Source organism: Gavialis gangeticus, unplaced genomic scaffold (assembly GCF_001723915.1).
Source record: "Gavialis gangeticus isolate Ggan-Ray unplaced genomic scaffold, GavGan_comp1, whole genome shotgun sequence".
Lineage (NCBI taxonomy): Eukaryota > Metazoa > Chordata > Crocodylia > Gavialidae > Gavialis > Gavialis gangeticus.
Genome location: NW_017729031.1, coordinates 49,358,189 through 49,375,293, shown reverse-complemented (window position 1 = coordinate 49,375,293; position 17,105 = coordinate 49,358,189). Strand labels below are relative to the sequence as shown.

General features: G+C 40.4%; 1 protein-coding gene across 6 annotated transcripts in view; it reads left to right on the top strand.

Annotated features, from left to right (window-relative positions):
• LOC109301517 (sodium channel protein type 1 subunit alpha) overlaps window positions 1-17,105 on the top strand; it is a 231,210-nt gene that overhangs the window by 77,983 nt on the left and 136,122 nt on the right. For 4 of the 6 annotated variants that reach the window (XM_019522724.1, XM_019522727.1, XM_019522722.1 and 1 more), the window contains 4 exons: window positions 1,916-2,005; window positions 4,014-4,142; window positions 4,844-4,935; window positions 5,845-6,117. In XM_019522724.1, the coding sequence (XP_019378269.1) occupies window positions 1,916-2,005; window positions 4,014-4,142; window positions 4,844-4,935; window positions 5,845-6,117 (584 nt within the window). Of the gene's footprint in view, window positions 1-1,915; window positions 2,006-4,013; window positions 4,143-4,653; window positions 4,746-4,843; window positions 4,936-5,844; window positions 6,118-17,105 lie in introns of all 6 variants that reach the window. The other 2 variants (XM_019522728.1, XM_019522725.1) reach the window with 1 other exon arrangement.

The following is a 17,105-nucleotide window of genomic DNA, read 5'->3' as shown; positions in this document are numbered from 1 at the left end:
GGTCTAATTTTGCCCCCACACTGCAAATTTGCAGTGCAGGGAACATTTTCTCATTCCTGCATGTGCCTTTTGGATAGTAATTAACCACTTTCAAGCTACAGTATAAATAGAATTTAACACCCTTCAGTAGTCATTCTTTCTTACTAGCTTCCTGTGATCTGTATTTTTGAGTGGTTCTAGAAAATAGTATTGGGTGATTGTTTAGTTGCAATAATAATATTTTCTTTGACTACTCAAGTTTCCATTCAGTTATTTTTCTAATATCTATCTATTTTTTATTTATTTATTTGTAGGGCAGTTATAGTAAGGAATATATTGGTAGGACAGTTAATGAAGAAACATAATACAACATCTTCAGCAAGTGCATGATAATGCTGTATGTTTTGATTGCATTCAACTGATCAACAGTTGAAAGATTTACTGTTAGAGAATGTATGCATCTGAAACTGATAATCCTTATTTCATGTAAGGAGAAAAAGGAAAAATAGCCAGAGGATAGTTTGGCTCTTTTGACAGAATGAACACAAGGGGTATGTCCAGATGCATGCATGCATGTAGTTTGCAGTGCTGCAAAGCTGTGTGAGGCACTGCATACCACACACAGTACACATGCACCTATTTGGTGTGTTGCTAATTAGCAGTGCAGTGCCAGAATCTGACACCAGAAGATCTTGGTGTAAAAAAAAACCCCACTGCTAAGAAAAGCTGTCCAGAGCATGCAGAAGCAGCCTGCACCACCAGAAATGGAGGCTAGCCTGCCCTTTGAGCAACTGCATTGGTGCTGCTGCTGCCCCAGAAGGCCCCCAGAACCCCAGGTAAGGCTGCTGGGGCCAGCACAGGTTGATTTGCCATGTGCCAGATTGTGCGTGCAGGGGCGTGCCCTCAAACAAAAAAACACCTGCATATGTGCACTCATCTGGACATGCCCCTGGAGTATGTCTACAGTTTGTTGCACTGATTTGTAACCTTGGGGCCTGATGTATCTCCAACTACTACTAACGGTATCATCAATGAGAATGCTTTCTTATCTTCAGTTAGCTAGAGTAAAGATTCTAACTTTCTTATCTTCAGTTAGCTAGAGTAAAGATTTCTTTGGGATGTGAACTCTGCAGCTATTCATGCCCTTTTGCACACCAGCGTTAACGAAGTCAATATGGAACTACATCTGAGGAAAGTTTGAGAACTTAAGTTAGAACAGAATTTTGTAACCTGACTGCTAAGAATATTTTTCTGCTGGCAACATATCATACCTGAGAGGGTTAAGGGAGAAAGGAGGAAGAAGGGAATACTGTTTACTAAGACTTGTCTAGATGAGCACTGTTGGGAAGGTTAATGCACACTGACTACAGTTATGAAGTTGATGCATGAATGGATCCATATTTTAGAAACTATAATTCATTCTGCTGCAGATTACTATAGATCTGATTCACAATGAATCTAGAGGTTAAAATCACCAGGACTACAGGTGGGTATTCACCATATGAACAGAGCCCCTTCTGCTTAAGCCACCAATGAATTTAGTGCTAAGTCTCTAGAAGTAAGAGCCTAATATGTTATTTTTCTATGTGCTTAAAAAATAAAATGAAGCTAACCTACTAGTTCTATCATTTAAGTTTGTCATGCAAACAGTATGAATTATTGCATATTTGAATCGTGGCTTGTTGCCCATTAGCACTCAAGCAAATACTAAGGAAATGGTTATAAAACTTTCAGGACTTACTCAGAAGGCGAGGAAAAAGGATGAAGAGAAAATAAATGTAATCTGCCAGACAAAACTACTTGGTTGAGCCTGCCTTAAAATAGATCTGAAATGGGTAACAAAGTCAAAGGGATGGGTTGGGTTTGATGACTTTCAAATGTGTTGTTAACAGAATGGTGTGACTTACTGTTGTATCTTCCTTGACTATTAACCTACATTATTCAGCATGCTTATTATGTGCACCATTTTGACCAACTGTGTATTTATGACCATGAGTAACCCCCCAGATTGGACAAAGAACGTAGAGTAAGTTAATCATACTTTCTTGAAGTATATTCCTATATTATGAATATGTCTCTCTAGGAGAAATTATATTTTTTTACTGTGAAGGATGTTCACAACAGCCAGTATATGGCACCTCTACTGTTATACTGAATGAAATATTTATATTATTCTAAATCTTTCTCTCTCAGAAAAATAATTGGGATAAGAAATAGGTAAGGTACATGTTAATGGATAATACTGTTCTCAGCTTCACTATAAACTTTTTCATGAGGTGGTTAAAATACCACATTTACTTGCATAACACACATCTGTCCCCTCAAAATCAGCCCTCCAAAATTAGGGTGCATAGGGAAACTGATTTTTCTTTGCTAGAATAGAAGTGGGGCGGAATAGAGCAAGCCAGCACTGTGACTCATAGCTCCTAAGATTGCTGCTGCTTCTCCCTGGGCTTGCAAAGACCAGGAGCAGAGTCCAGTGTTAATCCTCTCACAGCTACTGGTGAGGCAGTAGCATTTGGCTAAAGAGACAATGAGCTACCTGATGGTGAGCAAGCTGCTGCTGCATGCGTTCTGTAGTTTCTTGATGAGGCTTGTGGTATGGAAACACTTTATATTATTTACAGGAACTTATGTAAAGAACTATTTACAGCAAAGGAGTAAAGATCTTGCCAAAGGCTTTGCAGTGGTCTAGGGCCTAGCCTTGTTGCTGTCCTGCCATACCAGGAATTTGCCTTTGCCTTACCCAGACTGCCTCCTGGGATGTCACACTTCCTCAACACGTTATGTTTCCAGGAGGACATAATCTGTGGCATGAAATCAGCCATGAATCTAGAACAGTGATTCTCCACCAGGGTGCCACAGCACCCTGGGGTGTCTTAAGGATTCTGTGGGGTGCACACCTTTTTAGCACGATAAGGTGTGCAGACATGATTCACAAGATAATCCAAATGATTTCAAATAAAAATTCAGTGTTAAAAACATTCTTCCCTGATATGAGTTCTCTGAGTTCTTTGCAAAACGAGTGAAAGCCCAGACTTGGCATTTTCTAAGGAGTGTCCTGAATCTAAAAAGATTGAGAACCACCGCTTTAGAGAAATCTTTTTCTCTGCATTCTGCTTTCCAAAAACAAGGTGTGTGGTATGCAAGACTATATAGTAGAACTACAGTCTCACAGTTGCAGATGCCAATTCAGGACATCACATAAGCACTAGTGTTCCTGTTAAAATGGAACTTTAAACACACACTTCAGTGCTTTGAGGAATGCAGGACGTTGTTATCCTTTAGAGTTAATACAAGATGTCTTAGAAGCAAATGAGTCGCACAATAGACAAGTGATTCTCAGTCACGGCACTCCACTCAATCCTGTGAAGGGTACCACAAGGTTTGAGAAGAAAAGCAGATAAGTAAAGCAAATAAACCAAATTCAGGATTGTCTCTGCCTGGACAATCCCCACCCCTACTGCCCAGTCCCTTATAAGGAGGTAAGCACTGTAATATATACATTAGTTTTTGAAATTGGGTGCCATTCAATTCACAAAAGTTACAAAAGGGTGCCTTGAATTCCAGTGAGGCATGCCACTAGTCCAAGATGGTTGAGAACCACTGAAGTAGACAGTAATTTGTTCTCACAGTGTTCGTGGACCAGGGGAATGGATTGAGTGTTCATTAGTCTAAATTTATATGTAGAATTATTTGTAGAAACCTATCATTTTTTTTAAATATTTATTTGAATTTCTACAAAAAAGTTGAAAAGGTAGACCAACCTATGCACACTAAAGTTGACTTAACATAAAATGCATTGTAAAAGTAATGTCATAGAATTCAATTATATTTATAATGATGAACATGATATATTTTAGAAGTTACTGATTTATTTACTTTAAATTTTCTCCATTTCTGAAAATAATTGATTCTTCCATTTGATTCACAAGTAATCATTTAGTAACCATCTAGTAATCATTAATAAGTAATCATCTAGTAATAAAAAATTGCAATAGTACTCATTTCTAACTTTTGAATATTTTACCCAGGTACACCTTTACAGGAATATATACATTTGAATCACTTATAAAAATTATTGCGAGGGGTTTTTGTTTAGAAGCATTTACTTTCCTTCGAGACCCATGGAACTGGCTTGATTTCACTGTCATTACCTTTGCGTAAGTTTAGTTTTATGTCTTCTTTTCAACTGAGGGGCAAAAAGGGCATGAAATTAGTGTCAATATATATTTAAATTATTTTTCAGGCTAAATATTTGGGGGGTCTAAAAATGATTTATGCATTGTAGAATACTGTTTTGATGTAAACATAAATATTACAGATGCCACCAGTGAAGTTAAGTATTAGAGAAGCTAATTTCATGTCCTGCATTTTTTTTCTTTAAGCAGAAAAGAAGCCATCCCTTTGACTTCATTCTACAAATTTACCAATTTAGTCTAGATAAATTTTAGGTTTTCAAAGTAAATTCACTGTGGTTCAATTCAGTCCCATGCTAAATTTAACTGAAGGCCATGAAAGCATATTAATGCAAGGCAAACTGCAGTGAAAGGTAAACTTCTGAGTGTTGCTTTTTAAATTATTTGCTAAAATCACCAGAGGTCTTACTGAAAGACCCAAGTAAGTAGCATAAGATCTGCCTAAATTCTGAATAACTGTGATTTAATTCTACAGGTATGTAACAGAATTTGTAAACCTAGGCAATGTTTCAGCTCTTCGAACTTTCAGAGTATTGAGAGCTTTGAAAACTATTTCTGTAATCCCAGGTAAGAAGTAACTGGTGTAAGGTGTTAGGCCCCTTGTACCTCCCAACTGTTCCTTTTTGTGCTGTCATTGTGTTTGTGTGTGAACTCCCCTATTACAGATATGTGACAGAGTTTGTGGACCTGGGCAATGTCTCAGCGTTGAGAACATTCAGAGTTCTCCGAGCTTTGAAAACAATATCAGTCATTCCAGGTGAGAGCTAGGTTAAACACTGAGGCTGACTTTATTCCAAGGAAGCTCAATTCACATTTTTCAACATAAGCCTTGTTGCTTGCCACAAAAAAGCAGGAATCAGAAGAAGTTAGCATTGACTGAACTCTATGATTCTCTGCTTTTTAACATTAGCTCTTTTTCCTTTTGAAATCAGCCTTTGAGTTTAACAAATTCTTGCATGAGACATTGCAATATACAGCGTGTGTGGTTTGCATCTTATGATGTCAAGCTTTCCTCTCCACATTCAACAAAAACCAGTAATCCTGAGGTTTTCTTACCCATTTGTATTTTCCCTACATAATGTGATGTAGTAGTTGTTGTGGATATTTGTGATTGTAAACTAAAATTGTTTGAAACATTTATTAATCAAGATCAAGGAATAAGATAATAAAGAATTGCATGGGAGATTTATTATCTTAAAGTTTTATACTTTTCCAAACCATCTCCAGTTTTATAGCATTAAACTTTTTTATGATACTTTTTCATATTAAACTCCTTTCTGTAGTTTTATCTATGTAGTATGTTATAAAACTGATATTAGCAAAGGTTTGGGGCACAAGGTATTGGCAAATAGTGAAAAAGTAAGATTTTTCTTTATGTGAAATTCATGTAAAGCATGAATAATAAAGTCACTTGTTTTAGCATCAAAACAAGTGTTTTGGAATATGTGCAATTCATTTTCATTCACAATTTCAAATGAACATTAAATGTTCAGCTATTTATTCATTTTCACAAGTGATAAAGCTGGTCACAAAATATTATTTCACAGACATTACGAGCATTTATTTGGGCTTCTGCATGAAATCTGTAACTTTATTAGGAAAAATTGTTATTTTTGTGTGTTAAATATCTGTTGAACATCATAATAAAAATCATTTCTCTTTGCAGGCTTGAAGACTATCGTGGGAGCCCTAATTCAGTCTGTGAAGAAGCTCTCAGATGTAATGATCCTCACTGTGTTTTGTCTGAGTGTATTTGCACTAATAGGGCTGCAGCTGTTCATGGGCAACTTGAGGAATAAATGTTTGCAGTGGCCTCCAGAAAATTTTACTTTGGAAACAAATATTACTTCACTGTTAAATAACACAATAGGTGAAAATGATACGCTTGTTAATACCACAGTGACTGAATTTGACTGGAAGGGGTACATTGACGATGAAAGTAAGTACTTCTGACAGCACTTATTAAGTTATTTGTGACTGAAAAAGTTTTAAAAAATGGATGTAAGTAGCTTGTGTAGACATTGAGTCAGTGTAACTTTAAGTTCTCAAAGTAAATCTGATGCAATAGAACTGGATTTGTCAAAAAGCTAACAGATAAACACTTTTTACAAAATTGAATGTTATTTTCACTAAACTTTGACTAAAAGCGTTTTGGTAGTAAAATGGAGCTCCCAATCATGTACCATACAACAAACTGGTTTTATACTTGACTTCCTTGAAGAAATGACATTTCCGAAAAGGCAAAACACTAACCACCCATGCACTCTTTAGCTGTGAGTGCTTTAACTATTAGGTAAAAATGTAAATTAATAATTGTCCAGACTTTGAGAGGATCCTTTCTTAAAGTTGATAAAACTAAAGCCTACTTAGTCCATCTTTAAAAAAATAAATAAATGGGATTATCTGCATAATCATAAACCAGTCATCCTGACATCAGTCTGAACAAAATAATGGGAATGACTGATATGAGGCTCAAATAATAAATATTTAGAATAGGGTAATATAATTAATGTCAATCAACATGTGCTAATAGAAAACAGATCTTGCCAAACTAACAATACTTTTTTATTTTGATGAATTTACAAGTTTTCTTGATAATGGTAATAATGTTGAAGTAACATCTTAGGCTATGTATGCACTAGTCACAAAAGTAATTGTGGTCTTTCATGAAGACAGCTGATATAGCTTGGGTACTGGTCTAAACCAGGTTGAACTCCCTGTTGTAATAGTGGCTAGACTGCCAGCATTACCCAATCTAGCTTATCTAAAGTCATCTCTTGTACCTCACTATACTACAGTGAAATCTCCTCAGTGATTCCTGTATATACATTCTTCAACTAGTTATTAGATTTCTGTGAGGTTTGTCATTTGCCACCATTTACCATTTCAAATGAAAAAAATAGATTTATAAAAGGGACAAAGTGAGTACATTAAAAACTGGCTAATGATTGGGTCACATAATGTAACTGTAAATCCTTTGTGACTAAATGTAACAAAGTGGGATCCTGCAAAAATCATTCCTGGCTCCTACACTATTTTATTTTGTTGGGTTTTTTTCTAATTAACTGGAATGAAACAAAAAGAGCCAGATCCTATTCCACCTATCAGATGCATAAGTGGATTTAGGCACCTAAATGTGATTCTGTTCCATCCTGCTGGAATCCTTGAAAAAGGATTAATACAAAAGATGAGTGTGCTTTTTTCCTGTTTATTGCTTTTCTGTGATTTAGTTTTCAGTCTAAATGTAGATGTATTAATGGATTTTGGGGAACTTGTACAGGGTGGATTGGATCATACCTAAGTCTACATAGCTCTCCAATAGGTGAAGTAAATCTGGCTCAAAAGTCATTAACTCATCATGTTTTCAGACTACATAGAAAGACTGGAGGACTGGTAAGTAATGAGGACAGGTTGCTGATACAGAGGCACATATAACCTTTGGTTATCTGGGAATAAGCAATAGGTATATATTTTGCTATGGCCAAACACAGTCATAAACTTGGGAAGGAAGAAAAGCCATTCTTGCAGGGTGCTAGATTCTATCATGGGAAGTACTGACTCTGAAAAAACGTGGAGGCAGTGCTGATGGACAGTCAACTGAATATGATCTCTCAGTGCAAGTCTGGGGCCAAAAAAGCTAGTATCTTTGGATGAATAATTAGAGGATATGGGGAAAAGTAGGAAGTTTATAATACCCTTGAACCGAGCACTGGTGAAACTGAAATACAGTATTCAATCTCTGGTATTCCCAATTCAATAAGAATGTTGAAAATTGGAATGGTTACAGGAAAAAACCACAGCATGACTAAAAGTTTGGAAAATGTGACTTGTAGTAAAATTTTCCAGAAGCACAGTATGTACAGTTATCCATAAAAGGTTTTAAGAAGTGATTGTATTACAACAGAGGTATCTGCATAGAAAACAAATTTGATCAAAGTGGACTCTTAGATCTAACAAATACATAACTAGATACAATATCTGGAAGCTGGAGCTAGACAAATGTTGAGAAGAAACAAGACAAAAAATATTAACAAGTGGTGGGGGGTAGTAATTTACCATTAAAACAACTTATCAGTGGGTGGGGTGCATGTCTATTAACTGAATGTTTTTAATCATAGTTGGATCTGTTCTGAAAGACCTGCTTTAGTTCAAACCAAAAATTAATTCAGAGATATTGCAGAGCTTGTGTTATGCAAAAGGTCACAATAGATGATCACTCTGGTCTTTTCTGGCCTTATAAACTAAACTGTGAATCTATAAATTCATCCTCTGATTTCTTTTTTGGCTGATATAGATTATATGATGGCTATTATGTAATCAGCACATGGGGCACCTATATACATTTGCTAAGTGTGCACTCAATCCCATCATCAAAATCAACAATGAAGACAATACTGGACCCAGGACAGACCTCTGGAAAACCCCATTTGATACCTCCTCCCAACTAGACATTGAGCCATTGATAACTATTTGTTAAGTAGTTATACTGCAGCCTTGGGGATGAGGGACAGGGAGGAAGGGGGACAAAGGTAAGCAGCAGCAGAGCAGGCACAGCTTTCAACTCTCCAGCCCTGGTGCAGCTCCTTGCTGCTGAACCCCAGGGCAAGCATGGGTGCAAGCAAAGCCCTGCAGTTTTACAGGCTGGATCCAATGACTGTGGGTCAGATCTAGTCCATGGGTTATATGTTGTCAACACTTATGCTAATTAATAGCTAAGTTGATTTTCTCATGCAACCTAGAACCCAATCCACTAGGCTCAAACTGATTTTTCAGCTTCTCTGGCAAGCACCCCAAAATCAGAAATGTATAGGGTGGCTATGTGGTAGCCAGCAATATTTTTCTCATCCCTATTCTTTAGCTGAGGCCTTAAGATTTGATGCTAACTTTGGCAGAGCTGTCCTTCAAATATTTAAAGAGGTCTTCTACCTTCTCTACTTTTTGAGCTTGCTGCTGGCTAATTACAAAAGTGGAATCCATGTGGACAATTTCTGAAAGAAGAAAAAGCACTTACTTGTCCTACATTAGTCAGTTCCCTAGAATGGGCTATCTGTGTGGATTCCACAATTCTATATGATCTGAAAATTGTATTGGAAAAGGTACAAAACAGAATGGCTGGATTTTACTTCACCCTTTATGCACTGTTGGGACATAATATATTCCAAAATCCAGGTGTAGTTTTGATGGATGCTACTGGCCAAAACAACCTAGTCTTGTACATAATGGGGCATGTGAATGTATATACCAGAGTCTATGCAGACAACATATCTCAAAGAACCACAGTTTTTATAGGACAACTAATGGTTTTTTTATGTTTATAGTTATTCATTTTTAGACTTCCTAAGTTTAACTAGAGACCTCTGTGTGCAACTTCCTTTTCACTGCTGCAGACTATGTACTTTGCTGTTGACTCTCTTTCTACATCATTAGTACTTTGATAAGTATTACAGTACTTTAATGACTTTGTGTAGCTTTTTGTCCAAGAGAACAGAAGCATAGTTTCTTTCTGCAGGTTAAAAGACCACTGGTTTTTTACATGACTAAAACAGATTGATCTAATACTTGCAGTGGAGAACTAAGAAAACCAGACACATTACTGGTAGCTCTAACAAATTTCTGCTCCCCTTAATCCCATTTTTTATGATTTTATTATTCTTGGATACATTGACGACAAGCATGGACTACCCATTCCTACTCAGAACCATTATTACTGAAAGATCCATTCTATACTTTCCATTTCTATATTACCTCATATCATATGAACCTGAAGAGATCTCATTTTGTCTGATATTGATTATTTTGATCTGAAAAACCTTTTAATCGTTCACACACAAAGTTGTACTGTTGTATTTATTTATTAAGAATAACATCAGGCCTAAAACCTTGAGGGCATCTTGGATTATGTTCTTTTGTCTTTATATAAAATTGTCCTTTAGGTAATTTTCCATATATTGACTTTATCATCTCAGTAGTACAGTAGTGTACGCTAGCCTTTCCCCTAGGATTTCCTTCTTCTGGAGCTAATAGATCAAGTGCTTGTTCCCAAACCTCAGTTTAGTGACCTGGTAGAAGGTCTCTTGCTTTTTGTCATCATTGTGATACCATCATCTGGATGGTTGGGCTATTACAGCTGTCCCTTTTATGAGGAGCTGATTCCTTTCTCTCCCATACAGGCTGCTTATACAGTCTCAGGGAATCACATGTGCAAAGTGTGATATTTGTTAGTCTTTCAAGTTCAAGACAAGGAAAAGTGTGTGAGATAAAGCCATGCATGGCTGTGCTGGAGAAATCCCTTTGTTGGTTGTTCTTGGACCCTGGCATCAAGTCATAGAACCAGACCCATTTCCCCTGTATTGCCACTTTCTAGCACCTGTGATCTTTGCTGGTCCCCTCTGTTGGCACCAATTTACTTTTCCAGATCATGGGATGGCCTGTGTTAATTCAGAAACACAATCCCAAAAAGAGTAGGAGTACTGACTACACAAGCTCCAAGACATCTCAATCACATGTTAATCTGAAGGAGGCTTATAGAGTTCCAGGGCCAAATACTCCTCCAGTCCTGGCTCTGAAAAGATCTGTCCTGAGAGGTTACTCATGGCTGTGAGTAGAATGAGTACATCATAACCTTTGGTCTGTCAGTGCTATCTAATCCAGGCTCCTTGGTACCACAGGTGCGTTCTGATACTATAAATACACTATGAGAACAGGTTCTCTTCCAAATTGTTGCCATTGTTGTGTTTGGCACCATTTGGCATGTTGAGCTGACTCTGCCATTAACTGAGATCTGTGGTGCTCAAACTCTCTGGCCCTAGGAGCCAAATGAATGGCTTGGAGCCAATTCACAGGCTAGATCCCTTGCCTAGGATCCATGAGTTTCATCCATGTTCCAGTGCTACCCTGCTTGCCAGATCCACCTATGGCCCAACCACACATGCTGCAGATCAACCATATACTGGTGCAATCCTGCACATGGGACTATGTGATCCAGCCCATAGGGCTCAACACAGGTCCAGAAATTTGATAACAGAGCAGTGGTGGCATCATTAACTGCCACAACTTTGGGAGCAATCAGTGCTGCTAACTTGTCCCCAACAAATTTCCAGACTCATGGTCTTTTATATATCTTTTGCGTAGTCCCCTTAATTCCATGAGTCATCATGAAGATGCCACAAGACTGGGCCTGAATCATTTAAATAATACCAGCATAGGCAAAACCGCAATGGCTTCAGAACTTTTTTTGCTTACCAGCTGTCTTAGGACAATGGCAGGGTATACCACCCAGACCTGATCTCACTTTACCTGATCACCTGGATACTGGACGGTTCTTGTAGCTAGCTCATCTGTTCCACCACCATTAGAAAAGTTCTCATGTACAGCAAGAAAGCTTCCATTTAGCAATGATGCAGAGTCTCCTAGTTATGTGGTACCCATTGTGGGGTATTTCTGTATCACTGCCCTTGATCCCAACCATCCTAGTTTACCTATTGGACTTGAGGCCTGCCTGCTCTGAAGGTGGCCTTTCTGGGGGCAGTTGCCTCTTCCAGATGAATTGGTGAGATCCAGCCCATAATGGTGGATTCACCATATACAGCCTTCTATCCAAATTAAATGTACCTATCCTGGACTTCTGCCACAAATTGTTTCTGAATTCCACCTCAGGGAACACATTTTGTTATCAGTCACCCCTGCCTTCCCCCCTCCCTGCCCCCACAGCCACATGATTCCCTGTCTAAAGTCACTCTCTACACTATGGATGTGAAAAGAGCTCTGGCTTACTGTTTGGATGGGACCAAATCCTTTAAAGGCCTTGTGGTCATAGTGAAGAGATCGAAGGAGTCAGAGTCTTCTAAAGACTCTCCAACTAGATTCCCAGTTGTATTTAGCTCTTACAAACTAGCCAATGTGGAACCTCCCTTCTGTGATTGAAGACAACTCCAAGAATCAGGCCAACCTCTGCTCTCTCCTTCCTTGGGGTCTCTCTCTGATGGGAGGGCTAGATGGGAGATTCTGAAACATCCTATACAGCTGAGGCAAAAAAAAATGTCTCTAATCAAAAGTGTCAGGGCTGAGTGCACTCCCCTGTGAGGGTCTGCTTGTGGACAACACATCTGAAAGAATTCCAGTTACTAGTAACTTTCTTTTAGAAGTTTTCCGTGGTAGAACTCATAGTGCTTTACAAATTTTCCCAAACTTCAAATGGGAACTGAGGCAATTAAATAGGTGCTGAATATAATTTTTTGTAATGGGTCATTTATGGTCAGTATTATGTCAGTTTGCTTTCCTCTTCACAATTGTGTTGAACACAGTAAAACATCTAATGTATATATGCCCAGAATGACAGGAGCAGTGCATGAGGCAGTGCACTTTAGGAAGTATCACATTAAACATTTATTCCTTTTCAGAAGAGCAGAATATGTAGACCTATGTATGACTTTAACATCACTTCTCTACATTGCTGAATTTCACCCTCAGAGCCAGGAGTAAGGACAAGCCATATCATTTTAACAAACCTGGTTAAGGCATCATGTCTGCTCTGCAAAAAATCAATGCTCTTGACCCAGATATCAATGAAGTGTCTAGAAGAAGGAAAAGGCAGTTAGCTACCATGGTAACTGAGTTTTAACAATGTACTGCATGCAGACAATCATATTTAGAGAAAAGCAGGCCAATGATGTTACAAAACTGATTACAATTAGGAAATTTGCAGCAGAAAGAACCTATTTAAACTCCTCTTTTGAAATCTTATTCCCAGAATTTTCCTGCTGCTATGGTCTCCTTCAAATAAATACCCACTTTTAAGCATTGCAATCAATGTGCCCACTAGCCACCACAGCTTTTTGGTTTTGGTCTTTTTATTTACTAAATATGGGCAGCTATTGTCACTGTTTAAAACATACAAACTGTTTTTTAAATTTATGTTTGACAGTGCTGTCTGCAAAATTGTGGACAGTGTTCCTGAAGGAATTAGATAGAAATACTCCAGCTTCTTTCCTAAAATGAGCAATAGTTTCATAATTCCTCAGAGGATGCAAACCATACTTTATGAGTAGATAGCTATACAAAAAGTAGGTGAAAAACATTACTCATATACTACTTTTATGTTATGCTTTTTTAATCCTTCTATTTGAGAAACAAGGATTTTGTCTGTTAATGTTGAAGACCTTGTCTATGCTTTTGCGATAAGAGCTGGGTTGTGGAACTGAGGAAGACATGGTGCAATAGCCTTCCTGTGGTTCCTCTGCAAAAAGCTGAAATGTCTTTGTGACGGGGGGGGGACATGAGGCTGGCCACAAGGTTGACTTGCCCACCTGTCTAGGGCAGTCTGCCCTGTCACTTGCCACAAGTTAATGTATAAAACAAGATGTAAAATGTGGGAGGCTGCCAAGGGTGTTTATTAGGCCTGTGCAAGTTGGCAGTGATTGGATCCGGCCACTTTGGATGGCTGTGATCCGATCCAGAGCTCTGGACCGGGTTTCTACCTCGATCCAGCTGAAGTGGCTCTGAAGCTTCAGAGCTGCCTCAGAGATCCGGCCATAGGGTATAATGGAAATCAATGAAGTCTCTATAATTTTGTTGTTTTTTATCCGATTTGGATGAAACTTGCAGGGATGGTAGCCTCTGCTGAGAGCATGGAATCACCAAGTTTCAAGAAGATTGGTGCAGGAGTTTGGGGGGAACTGTACCTACCCCAGACACCTCCTTTCCTTAAAGATAAAGGAAGGAAAACTTTACAACCCCACAACCCACACCAATATCATCAATGAATCCAGCCACATTCTCCGCCCTCTAAAGTATTATCCCATTGTCTTCCCTTCTGCCCCAGTACACAACTCCATTCAGTGCAGTTACTGTATTTAGCTGAATTCAAGATGACTTCAAATGTAAGATGATTCCCTAGTAATTAGATTCTGTACATGGAAAATTCTAAATGTGTTATAATATAGAATATAATATAGCATAGTATAGAATGCAATTAGTGAAACTAGTTAGTCTTAAATTCATCCCCCCACTCCTGTGGTGGGGAAAGCAGCAGCAGGGAAAGGCAGGCCCTTTACTCTCCACCCCTTGCCCCTCAGGTCTGTGCCTGCTCCCCCTGCTGCTTTCCCCTTTATGCTTGGCCTACTCCCTGCCCCTTGCTTCTTGTGGCTGTCCTTTTCTACCCCCTCCCCCCGATGCCTGCCCTATGTCTCGCCATTCCTTGCCCCCTTGCCTATGCCTACTTTCTCATTCCCTGCCTCCCCTACCTGCTGCTGTCTTCTGCAGCCTTCCCCTTTCACCCCAGAACTTATCTTCTGTTGCTGAAGCTCTGCTTTGGCTCCAGGGCAGTCACTAGCAGAGGCAGCCCCAACCTGGCCTGGGCAGGGAGAAGCTGGGCAGCTAGGCTGGATCAGGGCTGGAGGGACTGGAGCCAGAGAGGGAGGTGAGGTAGGGAGGGGGCAGCTGGGAGGGAGGCAGGCTGCGCAGTGCTTCCTGCCCTCCCCCTGAGCCACACAGGCAGGTCTCCCCCATTGCCCCCGCAACCCCATGGTTTCTCCTGCAGTCCCCCAGCTGTGTGCCCCATCCTTTGACAAAAGAGCCATCCAGACCCAGGGATGAGCCACTACCTGCCTCAGCTGGCACTGGAATCCAAGACAAGGCATTTTTCCCACCATGCTGATTTGGGGGGAAAATCTTATTTAGACTTGAGTAAATACGGTAGACAGAAATAGAGACTTGCAACTAAGGGAATATTTCCATGACAAGGAGCCACACAATGATCAACCCACTATAGACCTGAACGTTACACAGCACAGAAGGAAGGATACCTCCTGGACCCTGAGGGTCAAAGCTCTGCTTTAGACTTTCAAACTATTTCTGCCTCCAAAGCCCTCCTAGGATGCCAAAAACAGTGTTTATATAACAACCTGAGCCATACTCAGATTTGAAACAACCTTGATATTTTTACATAGCAGGCTGATAGTTGGGGGTTGCCATTATTATCATGGACAAAACAGCATACATACAGGAAACAGAGACAATTTTCCAACATTTTACAAATTTATGACCAAAGACCCCTTCCTCTTCCCTTCCCCTTCTCCTTTTCCCAACAATACCAGACCCTATCTCTGGAAACACAGGAAAATACTTATGCTTTCTTCCTTAACCCCTCATCATCATGGGTAACTCTGTGGTAAAAACAAGTTTGGGGCCCAGCCGGGTCATCTGAGGCCCAATAGGCATGTGGCCCCCGTGAGGAAAGCTTGATGATCTTGGATGCCATCTGCGAGGCATGGGACTTGGTATAGAGGAGGTTGGAGCAGTCTATAAACACTAGGGCTGTGTCAGGCTTTGGACAGAGCTTCAGATCCGGAGAAACTTCAGACACTTTGGGATCCAAAGCAGCATGTCTGGGTTGAAGCACTGGCCTCGTTAGGCTTCCCGAAGCGCTTTGGAGCCGCCTCGGAGATCCGGCCATAGGGTATAATGGGGAAACAATAAAATATCTATAACTTTGTTGTTTTTTGTCCAATTTGGATGAAATTCTCAGGGATGGTAGACTCTGCAGAGAGCATAAAGTTTGCCATGTTTCAAGATGATTGGTACAGGGGCTTGGGGGGAACGGCACCCCAAATTCTTGAAAGCAAAACTTATGTCATGTCTAGGCATTACAACATAGTGGTGTGAAAACTGCCGGGGTGGTAGCTCTTACTGGGGCCACAAAGCCTGCTAAGTGTCAAGAAGATTGGTGCAGTGGTTTTGGGGCAACCATACCCCAAATTCTTGAAAGCAAAACTCCTGTCACGTCTACGTGTTACAACACAGGGGGGTCAACACTTCAGGGCTGGTAGCGCTTATTGAGGCCACAAAGCCTGCCAAGTTTCAAGAAGATAAGTGCAGGGGTTTGGGGGAACTGCCCCTCAAGCTGTGGGCAAGCAAAACTGGTGCCATGGGTGCTGTGGGACTGACTGTCTGGCTTGGGGCGGGGAGGGGAGACACTGCTGCTGGCCTGGCTGCTAAGCTGCTGTGTTACCAGTTACCAGTCAATCAATCATGATTCACTCAGGGACCAGGGACTCAGGGACCAGCTCCATACACAGGACCTAGCTACTACATAACGACTTAACGAGCATCAATTAACACCTACAAAACCAAAATAAGAAGAGGAAAGAATCAATACAGACAATCAACTGCCCCAAGACAGAGATGGTCTTGGCACCGAGTTTTGCCTGTCAGCAGCTAGGGGTGCAGGGCCCAAGGACGCCCCTGCACTGATCTCCTCCACAGCTGTCAGCCATCACAGCAGGGGCCACCATCCCTGCAGCTGTCACCCTGCTGTGCCTTAACACACACAGTGTCACCCATGTCATGAGTTTTGCTTGTCCACAGTTTGGGAGACAGTTCCCTCCAAACCCTTGCACTGATCTCCTTGAAACTGGGCAGGTTTTGTGGCCTCAGTAAGAGCTACCACACCTGCAGTTTTGACCCCCCCTTTGGTGTAACACACAGCCGTGACAGGAGTTTGGCTTTCAAGAATTTGAGGTACAGTTCCCCCCAAACCCCTGCACCAATCTTCTTGAAACTTGGTGATTTCATGCTCTCAGCAGAGGCTACCATCCCTGCAAGTTTCATCCAAATCGGATAAAAAACAACAAAATTATAGAGACTTCATTGATTTCCATTATACCCTATGGCCGGATCTCTGAAGGTGTTTTTGTGTTTACTGTTTTGACCGGAGGACTGGGTGAGGCTATTAGGATTGGAGAAGGCCTCATAGGGACTCCATGGTAGTGTGGGGACCCCAGCACCAGAGTGGGCACAGCATTTTGGGGTGTATTGGCCCCAAGCCCCAGAGCAAGGGGGGCAGTGAGGAGCCCAGAGAGAGGGCTGCAAGGAATGAGAAGCCCCAGAGTAAAGGGGGCAGTGAGAAGCCCCAGAGCAGGGGGGCAGAGA